The 23402-nt window shown below is 40.3% G+C and overlaps 1 protein-coding gene and 1 long non-coding RNA gene across 4 annotated transcripts in view; one reads left to right on the plus strand and one right to left on the minus strand.

The window, feature by feature from the left end:
• Positions 1–822: 822 nt before the first annotated feature.
• On the plus strand, positions 823–4737 carry LOC119696979 (putative uncharacterized protein DDB_G0271982). The gene is made up of 2 exons (XM_038126941.1): positions 823–843; positions 4492–4737. Exons 1-2 carry the CDS (start codon positions 823–825, stop codon positions 4735–4737), a joined length of 267 nt encoding a protein of 88 aa, XP_037982869.1.
• A 369-nt stretch (positions 4738–5106) lies between these two features.
• The window catches only part of LOC119698353, a 34864-nt gene continuing 16568 nt past the window's right edge, over positions 5107–23402 (minus strand). For 2 of the 3 annotated variants that reach the window (XR_005256134.1, XR_005256135.1), the window contains 2 exons: positions 8437–8615; positions 6184–6988 (listed from right to left, as the gene is read on the minus strand). This is a non-coding gene — a long non-coding RNA (uncharacterized LOC119698353). Of the gene's footprint in view, positions 6029–6183; positions 6989–8436; positions 8616–23402 lie in introns of those variants that run through there. The other variant, XR_005256136.1, reaches the window with a different exon arrangement.

Below are 23402 nucleotides of genomic sequence, written 5' to 3' on the forward strand. Positions count from 1 at the left end.
ACTGACAAGCAATGTGAATAAAAAATGTTCATACTGTTTGAACTCTTTAAAACCAGTTCTATTTATAACTGGGGAGAGGCAAAGAAGATGCATTTAAATGTGGATGCAGGAAGTGTACTAATTTCTGCAGTTTGTGAAAGCTCTGCCTGATTTCTCAAAAATGAAACATTAGGCAAGCAGGTAGGGCTAATTCTTTCCTAGCATAATCATTTTAGCAACACTGAAGTCACTGGACCTATGACAATTTATGCCAGTGGAGATTTGCTTTGTGATACTCCAACGCTCCTAACCTTTGGTGAGGAAGGAAGTTCATCCTTTAGCAAGTTCATTGCAAACAGCCCAGCTGCTGTGTTGGGCAGTCCTTCTGCAATATCCATTTGTTAGCACTCTTGGGTGTATGTAAGTCAATCATTAAAACCCCTCTCCTTGCTTGTTCCATCCAGCCTTCGTCCAGAAATGCAGTTTCTTTTATTCTTTGCTCTCAGGATATGCAGTCATTTTATTGTCAAAGACAATTAAAGATACATATTCATATGTTTGGCTGGATTAAGCATTTTTCTGGCACTAAATACAAGATTAGCTATAGGATTTGAGCCTGCTGTGGTTTATATTGTTTTTCCTTGAGGGTAATTTGACAGCTCCATACATGTAACAGGAAGTAGACGTAGACAAACGGTATTTGACTGCAGAAAAATGTGAAACTGAGCTTTCAACTGAATTGTTATTTTAAATTAGATTTCAGTGATGCCTTCCACAGAATACTTCAGGTACTTCACATTGTTTTGGATTTCAAACTTCAAAATGCAATCCATTCCCTACGAGATGATACTGTACCCACAGTATGTAAGACAGCATCAAAACTGTGTAAGACATCCCACCAAAGACACAGTAGCACAGTTTGTATGGCCTTATTTTGTGGTGTGACTTCATCCGATAATTCTGATCTCCTCTGTTAACAAGAGCTATGTCAGGTGCTATGGTCTTGTATTTCATTTTTAATCAATCATTCACTCCACAGAACAGCTTTTACTGACAAAAAATTAATTTCTTTATCAGATTAGTCACTAATCTGTCTGACAACATTTGGACCAGAATCATATTTTGAAGTAACTAAGCACAGCTAAAACTGCTTCCAACTTGTTTTCGACTTAACCTTTCCCCTAGTCTAGTCTGCCTTCTCCAGCTATATGATTTTTGAAACACCCACAGCTGCAACTGAAGTGAGTAGATGAAATTCTGGCTTCCAGCTGCCAAGCTCTTTCTGACCTCAGTCACAAAAGACCTACTGGCAGTCGTTCAGCACCTTTGAAAATCAGTGATTTAACAACTGGGCAAAGGTCAGACCAGAAATCAATGCCAAAAAAAGAACTAGACCTCTGTAGGGTCTAACTCCCAGTGTGGCCCTGGAAGCACAAGGTGCTTTCTTGCCATGTACCATGTCACAGATTTTTCTGTCATTTCTAAGCCTTTTTCTCCTAGTACATGCTGGACTGGGGAAGAAACCTGACAATATCCTGATTAAGTTGCAAACATGCATCGGCTCCTTTACCCTGAAGTACAAGGGAATTTAAACATTCTGAGAAGAAAAATGTCTCCAGGCATGAGGCAGAAAAAAAAAGAGTAAGTTTCCAGAAACTCCAGCTGCAAAAGAAAAGTGAAAAACACAAGCTCTTCAGAGTATGAAAGGTTCAAGAGGGTAGGAGAACCAATGCCTTGAGATTTAAAGAAGGGCTGTGTTGGCTTAATAGAAACTTACCCCAGCTCTTTTCCTACTTTGAAAGTGGGGAGCATTACCTACAAAAGGAAAGAAAGGAGAAGTCTGGCTGCTTTGAAGGCTGTTAAGTGTGCTTACCTACTGGGGAAAGAGGGAAAAGGGGGAGCCAGTTCATGAGAGTTGGCAGTGCATCCAAAAGTGAGCTGCTGGTGGCTCTGGGAGGTCAGCAGGATTTTCTTGATCTAGTTTAACAACTAATTTTGCTTATTCAAAGGTTATATCCTTGTTTTTTGGTTTTTTTTTTTTTGTTGTTGTTTTTCAGGGGGTTTTTTTGGGGTTTTTTGGGGTTTTTTTTACAAATATGAGGCTGCAGAGACTGTTCCTTTGGTTTTATGGGGAAAGTTGTTGATGTAACAGCATAGAGAACAGATCTTTGTTTAGTAGGATGAAAAAGATGGAAAGCTGTAGAGAAAGCACGCCTGATCCAGATCCTTTTCCTATCATCATAATCACTGATTTAGTTCAGAATAAAACTGGCATGAACAGCTTCACTCTCAATATTTTTCACTACATTCTGCCCACCAAGTGCTTGTGTTCTCTCTCTCCTCACTGAGCACCCAAACAAAGTGTGGTTCATACCTGCATTTGTGCACTCAATGTCCAAAGCCATCTGGAGCAATGTGGTGCCTTATAGGACATTTTCCTTCTGAGGAACTCGGATAATGAGATTCCCCTCTACCTTCCATGAATAAAGTATATAATAAGAGTATAGCAGGTTGCTATCCAAGGTGCTCTAACATAAGAACTACTGGAAGGATTGCAGGAAGCTTTAATTTACTCTGTCAGGCATCCTTCATCACTTCAAACTCTGCAGTAGTGAAATATGATAAAAAGTGAGCTCCTAAGAGCTAAGCTCCTATAAATTTTATCCTTTGAACACAAGCCCTTTCAGACAAACATTGTGTTCTGCAGCCCTCACTTGTGCTGTGGGGTTCCTCCTGTGGACATCTGAGGCACATGTTGAATCAGAAAAATGTGACTGTGGTTAGGACTTGAGGTACCAGCACTATACAGGGATGAACTCACCCATCAGAGAGCTATCAAGATGCCTTCACCATTTCCATGACCCTGAAGACTGGTGGTACCTTAGCAAAAATAGAAAATAATGAATTCTGTAAGGTCTACTTATACATTTGTAACTACTGAAACAGAAACCAGGTCTTGCTCTCTCCTGACAAGCTGGATATGTGCAAGTTACCTGTGCTTTGAGTCTATATTTAGTCATGATATAATTCACACATGGTGAGAAGGAATTTTTGGCATTTGCTCTGCGGGTTGGCAGATTGTCAAGTAACTCTAGAATTCATTGAGACTAGAAGAGGCTCTGGGCTGATCTATCACAAGTAAATGATTTTGTTTTCCTTAATCAGTCCACCAGAGCTGATACCTTGAGTATCCTTCATCTAATTTTCCTGCATGATGGACTCTGATATATAATGGTATTTTTCACTCATTTGCAATAGTGCTTTTCTTTCAATGGTATTAAAATGCTCCTCAAACACCAGATTTCTTTGTGAAAATATTCACGTATCAGTTTTAGTAATATAACTAAATATTTAGTTATAGCTGTCTATCTCCCAGGGGTTTTGTGAAGCTTGTTTAATTGAGGTTTTAACTGTCATTATTTGTGAGATGAGATTATCTATCATTCATGAGCGTTCAACTGAATACCAGTTTGTTTGGAAGGGAGAATGCTGGCAAATCCTGAAGGTTTTGTGATTTCCAGCACATATAATTATTCCTCCAAATATTCACTCTGTATAGTTTGTTATTTATTACTAGCTGTTCATTATCCACAGTTTGTCATTTTTTATTTTCCTGTCTAAAAAGCACAGTCACCCAGCCAGGTACCAGAAGTAACAGTATGTGACTTCTATGACCATTCACATATACAGGAACTTGCACAATCAAAGCAAACAGAGCATGAATAATGTGCAGACAAAATTTGTTTACATGAGTTATTCCATGAGTATTTATGAACTAGAAACACATTTGTAGAAATTAGGATCAGAGTGCAAGGAGAAAACCAGAGACAAAATTGCTGGAATTCAATTTCTACCCATAGTTTATGCTGGTGTTACAGATAGGTAAACTCTAAGTTCAGGTGAGTCACACAGAATTGTGCAGCAAATTGGTGGGACCAGAAGGGAAATGGCAGCCTGGGGTCAACCCTGCATGGCAGTGCTTTCCCTGCCTCCCATCAGGCTGCTGTGCTGTGACCCTTGCTAGGCTGAACTGCAGATCTGCTGCCATCTCCAGCCTGACATTAGATTCACCTACATTCCACGCTAGCAGTTTCCTCTGTGTTTCCCATCACAGCATGGGAGATGCTCCTTGTGCACCAAAGGCAGGATGACTGGGAGGAATCCATGCTATGGACTACAGGAGCCTCAAATCTGTCTCAGGATCAAGAAAGCCTTGTGGCTCAAACACTGTCTGTGTTTCCAGCTAGCAGAGGTCCAGGCTGTTGTGAAATACCCACTAATGTCTGTCATAATTTTCCAGAGCATCCAAATGGATGGATGTGAAAGTGGAGCTTTCCTTGTTGCCTTTGTTTTCAGCATGTTGTCAGGTTTAATCCCAGATGGCAACTAGGTACTATTAAGCAGCTTCCTCACTCCCCTCTACCTGCAGTGGGACTGGGAAGAAAATTGGAAAAAAAAAGAAGAAATAACCTCATGGGTTGAGATAAGAACAGTTTAATAATTGAAATAAAGGAAGGAGAAAAGGAGAAGGAGAAGGAGAAGGAGAAGGAGAAGGAGAAGGAGAAGGAGAAGGAGAAGGAGAAGGAGAAGGAGAAGGAGAAGGAGAAGGAAAAGGAGAAGGAGGAGGAGGAAGAGGAGAAAGATGAGAAGAAGGAGGAGGAGGAGGAGAAGAAGAAGAAGAAGAAGAAGAAGAAGAAGAAGAAGAAGAAGAACAAGAACAAGAACAAGAACAAGAACAAGAACGAGAGAGTGGAATAAAACCCAAGACAAAAAAGTGATGCACAATAAAAATTGTTTGCCACTCACTGACCACTGCGCAGCCTGTCCATCAGCAGCGATTGTCTTCTCACGGCCAGTTTATATACTGGGCATGACATACTGGGCATGACATTCTGTGCTGTGGAATGCTCTTTGTCCTGTTCAGGTCACCTCTTCTGGCTTTGCTCTCTCGGGGATTCTTGTGCACCTGCTCCCTGGCAGAGCATGAGACACTGCAAAGTCCTTGACTTAGAGAAAGAACTACTGGGCAACAACCAAAAGATCAGTTTTTAATCAATGTTATTCTAATATTAAATGTAAAACACAGCACTGTACCAGATACTAACAAAAATATTAACTCAAGCCCAGTGAAATAAGAAAGTTGACTTTACTTTTTTTGAAACATATATGAAAGTACAGATTTTAAACTTACAGATTTTCTATGCATTTTTACATAGCCAGAGGATCACAGGGGGATAAGACTGCTCTGTATTATTTCCTTGTAGAAAAGGCATCTTCTTACCCATAAAATCGAGTGGGGACTTAGATTAAAGGCAGACAAGAGCCTGAGAGCATAAGCAATGAATTAAAATCCCCTTTTGTCTTTCATCTGGCAATAAAATCCTTCCTTGTGTTTAAAAACGCAAATGTTGCATATTTAAAAGCAAAGATTGTATGTGTTACACGGACTAGCTGCATAAATCCTAGTGGCCTTGGAAAATTAATGTTTTGTTTTAAGCAAAGCTGAAGTTACGCATGTTATTTCACTCTATCAATAGCGAGTACATTAACATTATCTAGTGTCTGCAAGCACACTATTAATTTACCTTGTACTGTCCCAATAGAGGGAAAAGAATTGTTCGAGGCAATGAGGCGTATCCACTTCCACTCCTTGGGACTCCTTACCTCCAAATAATCAATATTAATGTGGTGAAGGGAGGGCAGAGAGGAAAAGGATTCTCTGACTGATTTATTAGCTAAAGCTGCATCACAGTGGAATGAGAGTCTGAGGGTTCTTTACTAAACTGAACAGACACTAAATGGTTTATTAAGGGTGGAGTCACTGTCACAGTGTCCATATGAAGTTAGGATTAATATGACATTTCCTAGCCAGGAGGCTGACAGATACAACTTTCCATTTCCAAAATGATGCATTCTTTATTGTAGAAGAAAATCCAATATGTTCTTGAAAATACTTGATCGCTCCAGTATCACCTTTTTTTTTCCCATTAAGGAAGATGTTTTCTTACAGAAAAGCAGGCTGTTTTTTCCGATGAGAACTTCTTTTTGCCTACAGGTCAGATGAACAGCACAACACACAGTTTTTAACAATATGTTGACAAATCCCTGGCAAAGTACAATTCGCAAGAAGTAGAAAAATGAAATACTGCAGGGGATGGGGGTGGGGGGGCAATTTGTAAGTAACGTGACCTGAATATTTCTTTTTAAATGATGGGAAAATTAATTGCCATAGAATGACCTTTTGACCTTCAGCAAGGAAAAAGTTACTTTTAAAATTGCATTATGGCAGCAAGTGCTGTAATCTATACATAGGCTGAAGTCTGAGAGGGATGGCAAACACACTGAGACAATACTGAAACATTTGGTTCTGTCTGTCCACAATAACACATGCTTACACTTGAAGATATAGATAACAGTCACAAAAAAAGCTCAGCTAGGGGGAAAAAAGGATGACTCAAACAGTGTCAGAAAAAACAGTTTATTTTCTCCATGTTGATAACAAGAGTAGAATACAGGTTCAGACCTGTACTTAACTCCCTGTAAGATATAAAATGTGTGTGCTTAACTTCCCTCCTTTACTAATTATTATATCAAATTGAGATTAAAGAATGCCTAAACTCATGCCTACGCACATACATTTATTATATGAAAGAGCACCACTGACTGCTCATCAAACCTGCAGTTGGGGCTTTATAAAGAAGGATGTCCCAAAGGCAGACTAGGCAAGATGTTCATATTGTAGTTAAGTGCTGTGGCCCAGGGGATACTTGGAGTTCCGAGGAAAAGTAACTGGGTGGACACTTTCAGGATGGAATTACAACACAAAGAAACTTGTAAAATGATGACAACAATTATGGAAATTGAGGTGACAAATCAGGCTATGCAATGGTGACAATGGGGAGGGATGAGGAGCTGTTGACCTTTTCTCTGTGCTCTGCTTTTCTTGGTGCTGGAGAGAATTCAACCTCTGAGACAGCTGACATTTTTTGGGATGGTTTGCCGCAGTGACCTACAGTGAAATATGTAGTGCAGAATCATAGAATTGTTTAGGTTGGAAGGAACCTTAAACATCAGCTTGTTCCAACATTCCTGCAGGGACACCTTCCACTAGACCAGGTTGCTCCCAGCCCCATCCAGCCTGACCTTGAACACTCCCAGGGATGGGGCATCCACAGCTTCTCTGGGCAAATTTTGCCAGCGTCTCACCACTCTCACAGTAAAGAATTTCTTCCTAATATCCAGTCTAAACCTGGTTTCTTTCAGTTAAACTAGAACTTTCTCCTTGTCCTAAATCACCTTGGTTTAAGTATCTGCAGTGTGGACTTTTACAGAACTTATCAACTTTCTTCAGATGTGTGTTTTAGGATCAGAGGACTGCACCCAAGGCTCAGTTCATTACACCGCCTGTGGCCAAACACAGTCTGTTAACGTTTATTCTTCACTTCTTTTCCCAACCTGAAGTGAGGACACTGTCCCCTGCAAAGTGTGTGCTGTGCTGTGTGTTGGTTAACACAACATGAACCTGCCTCTAAATGTATGGCAGGTTTATGCTGCCAAAATGTGAGGTTTTAAAAGAAGTGAATCAAGGGGCCATAACTAAGAGTAATGGGATGATATTAAGTGAGACAAGTGGTACAGTGAGTGTCAAGAAATGCTCCTGGGCAGTGCAGGCACTTGGACTGTGGAGGAGGCTCCTTGGGGATGGACACTACATAATGAGCACTTAACGATATCTAAAAGGCACAACACTGCACTCACTGGTGCCCAGACTAAATGATATTGCAGGGGTTTGCTGCCCTTTATTCTAGGTACTAGGCTCTAAATCATTGTTTAAAACCTATATAACCTAATTCTTCTCTGGGGTAACTTATCTGAAGTTCTCAAGGGTGAAAATGAGCCCTCACAAATAGGAGAGAGTACTGCAGCACCTGGAGGCAACACTAAGAAACAACTGAGATTTTTGTAACAGATAAATTCAGTTTAGTTTGAGACAGGAAATAATTCCATTTCTCCCTAGTTTCATGGAAATTACACCCTAGAAAACTCCCCTAAAGGATATCCAGTTGCAAATACTCTGTAAACAGAAAAAAATATCATGCACTGTGGTCTTATATCAAAATTTCCCTCCTGAGTCTAAGGATAAAGAACACAGGAAAGGCAAAAATCTCAATGAATATATCTAAACTAAACACCTATTAAAAACATGTGATTTTAGTATGTTTTTTGGAGAATAATATCTGCTTACAACAGCTGCTGGAAGCAGCTTTTTATTTCTTTATATATTACTATCACTTCTAATGGTTTCAGTCCTTAGAAAGATTGATTATATTTTCAAATCCTCCTTTCTTGATATGCCTTGCACTTATAAGGAGGAGAACTCATCCTTAATTGTCAGGGATTGTCTGAGACTGATGGGTGCACCCAGTCTGTTTTAGAACTCACATCTTCAGTACTTACCAAGTGAATGACCCTGAGATTTGCTCAGTTGGACAGAGCACAAGGCTCATAACACCAAGGTTTGTAGATTTAATTCTCATATGAGCCATTCACTTTAGAGCTGGGCTTGATGATCCTAGTGGGTTCCTTCCTCCTCAGAATATCCAGTGATCTGGAGTGGAGGAGAAGGGTCAGTGTTGCTTGGAAACAAACAGAAAAAAACATGAGATTTAGTTAAATAGAGGTGACTCACTATAGAGTTACAATGTTTGCTCCCAAGATACCAACACTCTGGGTTTTAATCCTGGTTTCTGGGGAGTTCTGAAGAAGACATCAGCCAATATATAATTTTGTTTTCATATTCCTGATTAGAAATACAAAACCAAGACAAGAATAGCAACCTACTCATTACCTTTCCATCCTGAGAGGAGGTTCTGAAATCCTTAGTGGAAATCACATGCGATTTCTAGGGACATTTTGTATCTTTGGAACACTCAGGGATTCCAGAGATGCTCCTAAAAGATGTGTGATACTTGATGAAGTGCACTGAGATGACATGTGAAGATAACTACAGACACTGGTTCCTCAGCTGTGCAAAAGTCGATAGCAACAGGATCAAGTTCTATCTGACTAGCAACTATTTCTTGTCAGTACCGTACTGTGAATCATAGTTGGCCAATATTGATAGTAATCTTCTTTTACTTTTGCATGAACAGTAATTTGAGATGTATTAGGATGTACTTAGCACAAACATGGAAGACAGGACATAAAAGAGATGATTTGGTTGCCCTGCTTGAAGGAAACATCCAAGCATTGCCTTCTGGTTAAGATGGTGTGCATGGTTTGGCCCTGAGAACCACCCTACACTCCTCTCCTGAACATGAACTGCAGTATCTCCCTACAGAGCTGGTGCTGTGTCTGCATCTCCAGCTCTACAATTTGACTTTGCTCTTCCACCTTCTGCTCCTGGGGATTTCAGCATTGCTTTTTCTCTAAAACAGCTGTTACTAAATAAATACCTTGACCTCAGTGAGGCAGAGAAAAGGAGAGATTTCTTCAGCAGGAGAACAAGAAAGGAAGATCTCATAATCTTCCCACATCCTTCCTGGATTTGCAAGGCCAGAAGAGAAGTTGAAGCAAGTAACCCCCTGCCCTTAGTGCAGCAGCCACTGTCTCATTAGCCCAAGCATGTGCCGTCCCTCTTCTTTAAGTACAGATCTGCACTCTCATCCTCCTAGCTGTTTCTTACCTCCTACTCACATTTATTATTGATATCACCTATCAATAATGCTTTCTGCTGCTTCAAGAGTTTGGCCTGTCTGCCAGATCCCAACTTTCAAGTGCTCTTTGCTTCACCTCATTATATTTTTAATGACCTATGCATTTTCTCTTTCTTTTCCATCCTGTGCCTGTCCCCTTCCTTGCAAAGTGAGAGAGAGAAAGGTGTTGGCTGAGTAAGAGCAGAGGGAACAATGCTCGTGCTTTAAACATTTGCTCCCACACTGCCCCTCAGCTTACCAACCAGTTTAGCAGCCTCTGCAAAGGTAGAAAATGCACTTGTTTAAAACCCTATTCAAGCATGGATGCTTGTTCAGAACCACCACACAAGAGAGAGTAAAACCTACTTATTTCCTGCAATTTTGCTGTAAATAGCTGTACTTGAACTTTGAAAAGACAGTTCTCTTCATCAGGTTTCCCAACTGTGTGAATTGCAATCTTCAGCCAATTTTATCTTCTTTTTGTTTTCAAAATCAGTTCACTTTATAATGGCTAAGGTAACATCCTGTTACTCAGAAAACACAGCAACATTAGAGCAGTTATACCTGAGAACAGGATTAGAAATTCAGCCAGACTCAGTGCCAAACAGAGACAGGATTAGTAAATTAGTCTAATATTTAATTTGACAGCCTCGTATAACTGAGGAACCTGATCCCAAAGGACTTGCCAATGATATCAGAATAACACCAGCATACATATTTTGAGTCCATAGAAGAAGTTTCTTTGCCCTTTAACTTTTAACATCTCTGTCCTGACTCCAGTCTAATACAGACAGCATTCTGTATCTTGTTGCCATTTCCGCTGTCTGCTGGCTCTGTGAGTCTGTTCAGCTCAAAAGACACATGTGTTATGTTTCCAGAAACCAAATCAACCAATTATGTCATTTCCCATTATTATAGTTATTTAATTGAAAAAGAATAACAACAGAAGAAACACAACAGGCATGCAAGATCCAGCTTTCTTGTTGAGTGGAGTGAGCCTGCCATACTGCTTCTGCCTGCCTCAGCCTGCTCGGGGTTGTGGTATGATGGTCAAACCTTCCAAGCTTTGACAGAGCTGGGGCCCATGGAAGGTAAAAGTTTTGCAGTCACATGTAGTCACTGGTCCTCCAACTCTACAAACCACATCGTGACTTCATCCACGAATGGGATTTTCAGGGTATTTACAGAAGGGTCAAAATGCGATTTTAAGTGGATGCAAGAATTAATTACACGGGGCAGAAGTCAGAAGGAGCAGGAGGGTGTTGTGAAGACACTATAAGTATCTGAACAGAGGAGACAGATTCAAGTGCTCTTACACTGCCTGAAAGTCATGCACACATAATACAATTAAGCAGACATGCCCCAGCTCAGAAACAGTGCACTTTGCTGACAGGATGTCAGCAGCATGTGCATCTTTCCACTGCACATCAAGGAGCAGTTGCAGTCACAATCAGAGATGCGCAGGGTGCTCGGGAACAGCTGAGCTCTCTGTGAGATCCATCTTGTTGGCAGAGCCTTCAGCACAGTCTGTACCTGGGTCTGGAAAGGAAACTGGTGGATGCTGCAGTGCACACCATTCCATGGTTGGGGTTCTGCTAAAGGATGGCTCTTCATGCTGCCTACACCCTGGCCTACCACCAGAAGCATTTCTAGGATTCAGGAAGGTCAAGGTGTCTGTTTTTGCTGCAACAGAGCTGCCCCCTTGTTAACCCCCAATAAAGGGGCAGATAATTTACAGTCTGCTCCTGGTATCACAATTCCATGGCTTCAGGACACAGAATTATCCTGATCTCTTACTTGAACGGGTAAGGCACAGCATGAGCGTGACTAGAATTGGTGCCTCTGGGTGTATTATAGAATTTATAGATATGGGAACACAACATACAAGGATTTTTTCCTTATCAGATTGATGTCCTCTATGCTCATACCTTTGGAAGAGCTGTGATAATTGAGATAATCCTCATCCCTTAAAGCAGCTTTTTAAGCTGTGATTATTTTGGCAGCACAGCTCAAGCTTTATCACTCACAGAATGCAGAGGAAGAAAAGGAATAAAAACACATCTTTTTTGTTCAGCTTTAACCCAAATAAGCCCAGATCACTGAAAAGAAGAAGAAATGGGTCTCTGTGCTTATGTCTCCTCTGATTACTGTCCAGGCATTCACACTTGCTAGAAAATAGCTCTCTAATTATTTTATCACTCTTACAGACTCTGAATATTCTTACCAAAAAAAAAAAAAAAAAGGATTTCTGAAATGCACAATCTCTTTCCCTGCATAAGCAATGGTCTGTAATTGTGAACATCGACGTCCAGAGCAAGAACAGAACATGGGAACTTCAAAACCATATCCAGGACTTTGGTAAATTATCAGAACAAGAAATTTTTCCCTGGCCTTCTTTTAGATATATCATAATAACTGAGCTTCATCTTCCTGTACTGAGTCACCTTGCTACCAAAAATGTATGTGGTAACTAAGACTTGCTACTTTCTTTGAATTTCCTATTTGCTATTTTAAAATCTTTTCTGTCTGTATTTACTGCTTTTGAGATGTATTCTCTGCCTGACAATGTGTGGGAATTCTGAGGGTGTGACTCAAGGCTGCAAATTTACTGAGGCATACTTATGTCAGATCTTCCTGACTCCAGCCTCAAACTTCTCCCGTCATCATTAAAAAAAATGTTTATGTCACCTTCAATTCTGCCTACTCTGTGAGTACCATTGAAGCACACAGTGGATTTCCCAAGTATCAATGTGGGACAGAAATCCTTACTTTAAGGGCTAAAGTGACGAATTTAGGTACTGTAATAACTAGCTATATTAGAGGACTCACAGCCCTAATGTCAATGCCAGTACACATTGAATTCAAGATCTAAAATCAGGATTCACAAAAATCAATGATCCAGGTGAGGGTGTGTTATAATTTATACCTTTTTTCTTGTAGCTCCTGAACTGTGGAGTAAAGAACCCCTTGAGAAATTGTAAGTAAGACTCCAAGTTGTCATGCAGCTTGGTATTCCACTTTATATGAAATTCTTAGTGGATAGAAACCCTGCCCATGGAAGTGGGACTGGTGGTCCTTTAAGATTCTTTCCAGTCCAAACACTTATGCAATAATTATCTCTGCTGTGGTGAAGAATGTGAAATCTTCTTGCTTGAGCACATATATCAGAGCTGGATCACAGAGGTTGCTTCTTCAGGTACTTTCCAGGGCTTCTTGATAAAAAAGTGTTATATGTAGAAGCAATTTCCAGGCACATGAGGGACAAGATAATTTGGAACAGAGTCTGGATAAATCATGCGTAATAAATCAGGGTAAATTGTCCCTGATCAAACTGATTTTCTCCCAGGTTGAAAGAACAGTGTCTGTGAGCATGGGTGGGGTGGGATTTAAATAATTTACATCAGCTTTAAGAAAACCTACAACACAGTTTCTTTAGTATCCTTGCAGTCATAATGAGAATATATTCACTGGATGGGTGCACTGTTTGGTGAATATTAAATTTACCAGATTGTTAAGCTCAAATTTGTAGCTGTGATTCTGGATTCCATTATCAACAAAGAATGGCTTAAGAAATTAGTTTTCTTTAGCCTCAAAAAGAGGAGGCTAGGAGGACATCTATTTGTTGTGTTCAGCTACCTGAAGGTTAGCTGTAAGAAAAACAGTTAGTCTTTTCTCAAAGATGCAGAGGAGGGAAAAAGAGGAAATAGTCACAGTTGCCACAAGAGAGATTTCAGTTAAATGCAGGGAATGATTATTCACACAGAGCCATTCTTCACAGGTTAACCACAGAGACTGTGATCTCTCCATCCCTGAAGACTGCCACAGCTCACTGGAAAAGGACCTGATCTAACAAAAAGCTGCAGCTAACTTTAAAGCTAGTCTTGCTATAACAGAGGTGGTGTCTAGATGACCTCCAGAAATCCCTCCATTCACCTGTGATTGGAAATATTTTATGAGGCAAGAATGTAACCCAAAGAGTCCTCCTGCCTCGATATGAAAGGTCCCAAAGCTTCTGCTCAGCTGAAAAAGGGAGGCAGAAAGCTGAGACCTGTGGGACCTGCTGAGGTGCATCCCAGAGTCCTGAGGGAACTGGCTGATGTTGTTGCTCTAGAGAATTGTCTAATGTTATTGCCAAGCCATTTTTCATGATGTTTGAAAAGTCATGACACTCAGGTGAAGACCCTGGTGGCTGAAAAAAGGGAAGTATTGCAACTGTTTTTCAAAGGTGTGGAAAGCAGGTCCCTGGGAATAGCATCCTGTCAGACTCCCCTCTGTGCTTGGGAAGATCAGGGAACAGACTCTCCTAGAAACCAAACTAAGGTATACAGAGAACAGGGGGGTGATTTGGGACAGCCAGCATGGCTACACCAAGGGAAGGTCCTCCCTGACCAACTCAGTGGCCTTCTATGATGGAGTGACCACATCAGTGGACAAGGGAAGGGCTACAGATGTCATTTACCTGGACTTCTGTAAAGGCTTGCACATAGTCCCCCACAACATCCTTTCTTCTAAGTCAGAGAGAGATGGGTTTGATGGGTAGACTGTGGTGAATGAGGAATTAGTTGGGTGGTTGCATCCAGAGGGTGGTGGTCAGTGTCAAAGTGTCTGGATGGACACAAATGATGTCACTCAAGGGTCTGTATTGTGACCGGGGCTAATTAATTTCTTCCTCAATATCATGGACAGCAGAGTCAAGTGCACCTTCAGAAAATTTGCAAATGACACCAAGGTGAGTGGTGAGGTTGTCACACCTGAAGGACAGGATGGCACCCAGAGGGACCTGGACAAGCTTGAGAAGTGGGTCCATGGGAATCTCATGTGATTTAACAAGGCTGGGTGCAAGATCCTGGTATAAATACAAGCTGAGGGATAAATAGATTGAAAAAAGACCTGAGAGGAAGGACTTGGAGCTGCTGGTAGATAAAATGCTGGACATGATTTGGCAAAGCACACTCACAGCCCAGAATGCCAAGGAATCTTGGGCTGCATCCAAAGGAGTGTGGGCAGCAGGTGAGGGATAGGATTCTGCCCCTCACTTCACTCTGGTGGGACCCCACCTGCAGTGTCCATCCAGCTCTGCAGTCCCCAGTGCAGACAAGATGTGAGACCTGTTGGGGTGAGTCCAGAGCAGGGACACAATGATCAGAGGGCTGGAACACCTCTGCTGTGAAGACAGACTGAGAGAGCTGGGGTTGTTCAGAGGAGAGAAGGATCCAGGGAGACCTCACTGCAGTCTTTCAATACTTCAATTAGGCTTCTAAGAAAGATTGGGACAGACTTATTAGAAGAGAATGGTGTGACAGGACAAGGGGTATTGTTCTTAAACTAGGAGATGGTAGATTCAGACTAGATATAAGGAATAAATAATTTACAATGAGAGTGGTAGAACACTGGACCAAGCTGCCCAGAAATGTGGTACTTGTCCCATCCATGGAAACAGTCAAAGTCAGGTTGTACTGAGCAACCTGGTCTAGTTGAAGATGTCCCTGCTTATTGCAGGGGATTTAATTTGATGACCTTTAAAGGTCCCCTTCTACCCAAATTCTTCAATGATTTTTGAGAGGCCGCTAATGAAATGGTCACACAGGTGACAGCAGGTCACACAATGTGGTTCCCCTGAAATTGACACTGCAGGGAGTTACTACTTTTCTCAGAGAAACATGAAAGAAGGCACACTAGGGCCAGAAATAATTCTTCTTTGAAGTGGATCCTCATCTCTGCTTTCTCCTCATCTCTGCCCTTATCTTAAAAAACTAGTCAGCTGAGTGAGAAAGACTATTGCTATATAAACCTGAGGAGCAGGAAAAGGAGTGTGTTGTACCCTGGTCATTCTCACTGACTGTTCTCACTTGCTGTTAGTGGCTTCCCTCCCATTAATTTTACATGTGCTGTTTTGAGACTATGACCTGCAGCTCTGCCCAAATGCCAGAAAGTGTAACTTGGAAGAAACTGTATTTTATGAGGATTTTAGTTTCAGGAATAAACTAAGTATTCCTGATATTTCTTCAGGATTGTAAGCTGAGAAAAAATATCATTTCTGAATCCCTGAAAGGCATAACATTAATTAGGTGCCAGCTCACTCAGCTCTTGCAAGATACTTTGTGTGAGACTTCAGAATCTTTTTTAGGCCAGGACCACCTTGTCTATTGTCTTCCTCACACAGTACTAATATGTTCCTTTATCCAGAGAGCTTTATTTCTCCATATTGAGCTGCAGTGAAGATAAACGCTGTGTAGCTGGCTGGTGAGATACAAGGTGAGGTTCTGTACTGAGTCACTCTGGCTTGAGATAGCCAGCAAGCAAATAAGTGAAATCAGAATCACTGTCATATTGTGACACTTAATCTGTGTGTACACTTACAAGAAAAGTCTAAATCAGTATAACCAGTATTTTCACCTCTCCTATTGTCCTTTTGTTTTATATGAGATTTTTCTTCCCTTGTTTCTGTCTAGTGGTCAGGTTTATTGTTTTTGGGTTTTTTTTCCCCCATCACTGCATCTTATCATTTCACTATTCAGCTTAGCACATGAATTATTAATACTGGTTTTATGCTAAATATCTCTGCTTTGCACATAGTTTGACCTTACTTACTGAAGATGTATCTGTGCAAACCCTTCAGAACACATTACCCTCACTGTGTCTATGAAGAAATGTTTCTTCCTTGTGTTTGACTTACTTAACCAAGATTCAAAACACTTTGAACAGCCATGTGACCATTTTTATTAGCCTTTTTTTCATTACAGAGTAAGAAATAAAAAAAAAATACAAACCACTAACCGTTCTGAAACCTAATTGCTTTTTTGGTTGCTAGCAATTGTCCCTGTATTTTCATACTGGCATCTATCTTTGAACACACAGGGAAAGTGAAAAAATTAAAACTTGCCTTCCAGTACACTTAAAAAATGACTTGATCATCAAGAAATATACTATGCAGCTTTCAAATGTGGTTTAGGAAGGAGCTGTAGCTTGTTTTTACCTCAGGATAATTGGAAAAGGTCTCAGTTTATCATATTGTTTCTCTATTCAGCAAACTGTTTTCTTATACCTCTCCCAACATAGTAAAATTTTAATACTGTACTGAGCTCAGCAGGAACCATTTTAAACACCTGCTGTCTCACTCATAATGTCCACCATCTTTCCCTTAGGGATTGCAGTTTCATATCCATGTGGAACTTGAAAGGTAATTCCGAAGTCTTTATTGAAAAGATGTATGTTTACCAATGGTCTGGTTCACTTCCAGCGAAAATAACAGGAGACGTCAGACATTTTGAAAGGCAAATGTTTGCTAACAATAATCCATTACAGAATAAATAGTTATCAAGCAGCATAAAATATTCATCAAGTTAACAATTAGCATTGTGGTTATTCTGATGACCATTGAATTGTCATCTTACTTTCTCAGCCCTGATATACTCTTGCTTCCATAGAATACTGTGGCAAGGATTTTCATAGCCCAATCAGAAATTCGTGTCCTTTTTTGAGTACCATTATTTCCTCCAGTTTCAGTTCTCCTATTGGTTTTCCAAATATTTTTGGGTTTCCTTTTTCTCCTTGCCAAAAGAAGAAAGTCTGGTCTTTTATAACTTTCGCCACTTGACAAATTCCTTCCTATTTCACTCATTTCCATGCATACCTGGATCCCCTCCGGCTGTTTATGTGAAGCAGGGGGCAGCACTGCAATAGGATGAGTTCGCAGCCTGTAGATTTTCAACTTTCAACATTTTTTGATTTCAGAATGTGCTCATTGCTCACTTCCAACAGCCTGCATTCACTGTGGTTTCAGAGGAGGAGGAACAGGCAGAGTAATAGTCAGACAACCTCTCAGTCCTTTCTGTCTGAGTGTACATTTGGAGATCCTTCTCCTTGAAATCTGCTCTGACATGGATAGGGAAACCCTGTCAATCTGAGTTGTCATCAGATTTTTTTTTTTTCCCTTGAGGAACCTCAGCATGTAAATTCATATTGTTTTATTCAATCTGGATGAAACAGAGCCTCAGCCATTTGTAACCCAGAGAATATTGACCTCTTCATGCTTTTCTGTAAGTTGCATGAACATGTAAGGAAACAACTCATCCTATCTTCTATATGGCTTGCCTTTTGCCAGTAATATAATTTAGTTTATTTGTAGATAAAAATGTACTTACATTCTCATGCTCACAACATGATAGGAAAAAAACCTCTTAACTGGGAAACTGCAGCAACAAGAATATTTATATGTACTAGATTACCCAAATTGTAAATATTTGGCAATTATCACTGGGACTAATTGTGAAATTCACTCTCATTTCTAACTAGTCTGAATGTCACTTATGAGAAACTATTTTGAAGACATTAACTTTCCCTTTATTATTATTATCATCAATTTGAAAAAATTTGCTCATAAGCATTTAATTGTGCCTTTACCAATGTGTAGGCTTTCATTGGTAATCAGTTTGTTTAGATTCTGCTATCTGTCTCTGACACTTAGCTTTGCTTTCACGAGTGCTGCATTTTGCTGTCTTATCAGAATACATTCATTGCAAAAATGTAATAGACTGTTTCTTAATAGACACCTTCAGTGTTTAAATTATTTCTGAATGCCTTAAAAGTCAGCAAATTAAATCACCCATTTCTGCCTTTTCACCAGCAAACTCAGAAAGAAAGAGATAATACAAGGCAAATAATTATCATCATAACTTTTACAGTAGAAGCTTAAAAATAAAGTCAATTAATCTAAATGTCAACTTATTGTCAGGTTATGTTCTTTTTTTTTCTTTTCATTTTTTTCCCCTTCAAATGTCAGCCTTGAATAAAAATTGTTGTACAATATTAAAATATGTACCCAAATCTTTACTACAAGATAAACTTCTAGAAAGGAGCGAGTTGACTCTGCTTTACAAAATAAACAGGTATTTGAGTATCTCCTTCCTCTGATATTGGCATTTGATGAGTAGAGGTGAGCACTGTAAGTCTGTCCAGGCTGGAAACAATTTGGGCATAAATATTTGCATGGCTGGATTGTCAATATGTGTTGGAGATAAGCCAAACTTCCTGAACTTCTTTTTCATTTTTATTTATGCAAAAAGAAGGAGAAAGTACCAGGATACAAAACATGCTGAAACTCAACACTGATCTTCTAGTCACCTTAATATCTATTAGTTTTCATAAGTAAAAATATGTCCTTTCCAGCATTTTGGATGAAATGGGCAAATCCATGCCATCCACAATTCATTGACACTGGCAGAGCAGCCTCCACTGACATCAGGGCTGGATTTTGGATGTAAGAGCTCATGTCACTCATATCCAGAGTAGTAGCAGTAGTACTATTACTGCTGATACATCCCATTTATATCAAATAACACTGATATGTGCCAGTTTGCCATAGATGTAGAGTTTCTTGATTATATGTGATTAGTGCAGGAGACAGAGAAGATCTAGTCTATAATGTTCCTTTTGCTCTGTTTAGGTTCATTAGGAGGGTTTTTTTTGTCTCACTTCTTTCCAAGTTACTAAACTGCTGTTGTTCCTATAAATTCATGTCACAATTGATAAACTTTGGTATTGCCATTCCTACATTTTATGCAGTTTTCACAGTTAATTAATACACTTCTGTGTTACTAAGCCTATTCAAATTCAATTCCAAATTCTGCTGTGAACTTTAATGAGTTTATCAGGCAGGATCCTGCAGGGAAAGTTGGCAGGGCACCACATGGAGTCTTGTGTTTGTTTAACTCTGGCAAGTCACTTCTCAGTCTCTCACCCAACATCTGCCCATCTTGCATAGTCAGCGAGCAAATCCTTCACCTGCCATGGCCTGTGCCAGCAGTGCACTGCTGGAGCTGGCAGTTATTGGAAAGCTGAATCAGGGCTTAGAACTGTGCTAAGAATTTGCCATAAAACCAGGCAGTTTAGCAATGATAAAGGAGTAGGCTGGGGAAGGACTCAGTGCTGGATATTCTCCTTCTTAACAGAGCACCCCACCTCCCTCCTGTGGATTGGTCAGTGGTCAATATCACAGGATATTTAAATAAGCTTCCTTTTCAGGAAATTCACATGAATTTCCAGGAAATTTCAGGAAATTTCCTGAAATTTCCTGACATCACTGCCTTAACCTTGGATGGAACAACCTCTCAGAACACCATATGGTATCCAGTCAGTCTCTGTGAGCCATCATTGTTTCACCATTTTTGCACCACTGAAGTGCTCAATGTTGATGTGGGTTTTGTCTTTAAATAATAGTTTCAGTGTATGTGTCTGTATTCCAGACAGAAAGGGAAACTGAGAAAGAGGCAGGAAATTTTACTCTGTGAACATAAATGCACTGAACACTTCAGGAATACGTTATTTAACCTGTGATTTGATAGCAATCACTGTCAGTTACCCAAATCCAATATAAACTCATTTTCTGTTCTTTTCTTCCTTTTTTTCTTGTCTTCACTTTTTAGCACCCCTGGCACAAAAGACTGGAAGTGAAATATTAACAGAAATCTTGTGCCAGAAAACTCAACTCCAGAGTGTGTTGGGTAATCCAATTTTAATTTCCCAAGTTTCTAGTGTGTCATATGAAACTTGGTCAATCAGCAACACTCAAACCAGTAGTCTGCTCTGCATTAACAAATAAAATTTAAACTGCTTATTAATTCTAAAAGAGGAAATAATTTGCCTGAATTAACTGACAAGTGGCAAGTTTGTCAGTATGCAGTGGATAAAGAGGACAATGAGTTGTAAATCCCCGGTGAAACATGCTTTTCACACAAGCTCTAGTGAAGTTGTTGATGTGGTCAAAAGCTCCAGTTTTTGATCTCATTACACTTTCTAGTTAAATCTTAGTTATGACTATCTTTATTGTGGTTTTATCATTCAAACATGATACTAGTTGTATCAGGATATACTTAGACAACACAATAACAAACTGGCTCCTGGCAGTAATGGTATAGGACTGAAGTCTAAACTTTTGTTAAAAGTTCTGTTCTACTCAGCTTCGATGGTTTAAAATAGACCTGGAGACAACTTTGGATCTACAATATTAATGATGTTCTGTATTTCATAAAGGCTATGGAATATGAAAAGTGCATATATAAATGGATGTCAGAATTAGAAATACTGATTCCTAATTAAGACAATTTAAACACAACACCCAGATTTGGTGATATTGCATCAGTGAGATATTTGGCACTAAAGACTGGACAGTCAAGCTAGGATGGATGTCTGCTATCTCATTTTTGAAAACCCCTATTTTTTTCTTTCCCATCTTCTTAAATGAAACACTTGAATCTTTTCTTTTGCTTGGCTTTAGGCCAAGTCTGTTCTTCAAAGTAGAGTTGTCTACTATAATGTGTACTAGAAGTGACAGGGACCTCCAGGTTTAATGAGAACCATGATATGGGAAAGAATTGCAGTGGAATATTTGACTTACTGCAGTATTGCACATGTATGACCCAGAAGACAATCTGCATGTCCTGGAGCAATAGTGTAAATGGGTTTGGCTGGGATGAAGTTCCACAGGTGAATTCCTTTGTCACAGCCTGTGTGGGGATTTGCCTTTGGGATTAAAACAGCGTGGATAAACAGCAGTGTTTTGGCTGTTGCTGGGCACCTCTTGGACAGAATCAAGGTTTTCTCACTCTCTTCCCCCACCCTGCCAAGTAAGAAGGTTGGGATTGAGCAACAGGTTGGGAGGAAACATATCCAGGACAGGTGCCCCAAACTGACCAAAGAGTTATTCCATGCCACCTGACATCATATTCAACAATAAAACTCATGGTAAGGAGAAGGAAGCAGAAATTTCAGTTATGGCATTTGTCTCTCCAAGCACCTGTTATGCAAGCTGGGGCTCTTCTTACCAGGAGACAGCTGGACATCTGCCCACCAGCAAGAAATAGTGAACTAATTCACGTTTGCCATACTTGCACATACAGCTTTTGTTTTTCCTATTAAATTATTTTGGTTTTCTTATTATGTTATCATTATCTTGATATCACAAGTCCTTTTGCCATCCTTCAACTTCCTTCAGCTCCCATACCTTCCAAGATGGGGGTGAGGGAAAGTCAGGGTCAGTATTTGGCTGATGCCTGGGGTCAGCCCATCACAACTGGCCTTACAAAACAGGAAAGTTATGGCTGTTATCTGAGGCACAACACAGTGGGCAAGAGCAGAGGACCTTGCACATTCTCTTTTACATAATATACCTTATATAATTTTTCCAAAATAATTTTTTTTTCCAATTACAGTGGCGGGGGGGGGGGGGGGTGATACTGTTGGGACTCAATTTGAGACAACTACATCAGGGGTCTGCTTCTTAATGTTCACTGGGTTCCCACTGCAACTGATGGTGATCTGTGGGCCCTGCTTAATGACCCAAACACCTGAGAGGCAGTGGGGTACCTCGCCTGGGCTCTGGCTGCTGGTCCAGAACAGCCCTGGGTATGTCATGGGTCCAGTGGGGTATCTGCCAGCCCCACATGCCCCTGCTATCTTAAACACTTCCATACCTACCTGAGAGTGTCTGAATATCACCACTACCCAATGCAAGCAGAGGGGGAGATCCCATTAGCTCCTACAGTCAATGGAGCAGCTGAATTGCTCTCTGGGCTCTGTTGGCTGAGCTGGCCAGATGAACCAGGCAAGGGGATACCTAGAGATGAATGATGGCACCTGGGACACTCAGAGGTACCCAGGAATAGCCAAGAACCTATGACACAGAAGTTCTAAGAGTACATGACTCATGGCAGTGGCACCCAGAGGAAAAGCAGGGTGCACTAAATGTCTTGTCCCACTGGAGATGACATTCAAGCAACTGAAGTGCATCTCTTAAATCTCAACCAACCACAGTGAAGTCTTAGACACCAAAAGCAGAGGTAAACATCTATTTGTAAATACTTACAATTAGGAGTATTAAAATGAATCCCACCTGGTAAAGGCAGGATAACTGTGCCCAGGATGGGTGGGTGGCCGGTGCCATTTCATGGAGCTCTGCTCCACTTCCAGCTGCTGATCCAGGCAAGCTCCACCATCTCACAGGTTCTGTGCAGCAGCTGCCAGCCCTGGGAAGCTGTCTCAGCTATCTGTGGGCGTTGCAAATAACACTTGACACCTCTGAATAGGCAACTGACTCAAGCCTCAAGATTCATTGAAGCAATCTATCAAACAAAAAAGGAAATTCCAACACTGATGTGTTATGAAATTCTATGCTTAGAATCTGCATAATTGCAAATAATAGAGCTAAAATGTCTTTTGACTATATTTGCTGTGATGAACTAAAATAGTCATCATATAATCATCAATAGCTGAAGGAAAACACCTGTTGTGCAAAAACTGAGAACTGCAAGCGATGCTAAAGAAATCAACAAAAATTCCACCAGAAAGAAGAAAACCAAATGAAACCTACTTTGTACTTCATAAAAAAACCAGGAAGCAAACTGATCCCATGAAGCAGATAAACTATGCATGTGATGGAGGGATATTAAATTGATTATATGAGAAAACAGATTGACAGCTCCCTGGCTGAGTCTCTGAACTCTTAAGTTTTGGTTTCAATGGGTTGCCTAATTTTCATTAGTACATGTATTTTTGGCAGTATTAGTTAGACTCCACTGAAAATCTTTTTTAACTAATACTACGAGAATTACACTACTGGAAAATTTGCTACATCTTCACATTTGCATTTACATGACATTTAGGTGTTGTAATTTTTATGTGTGATGTTCACTGTGCAAGCATAGCTATTATACCTTTCCTAAACACACAATC

Source organism: Motacilla alba, chromosome 2, assembly GCF_015832195.1.
Source record: "Motacilla alba alba isolate MOTALB_02 chromosome 2, Motacilla_alba_V1.0_pri, whole genome shotgun sequence".
NCBI classification, from domain to species: Eukaryota; Metazoa; Chordata; class Aves; order Passeriformes; family Motacillidae; genus Motacilla; species Motacilla alba.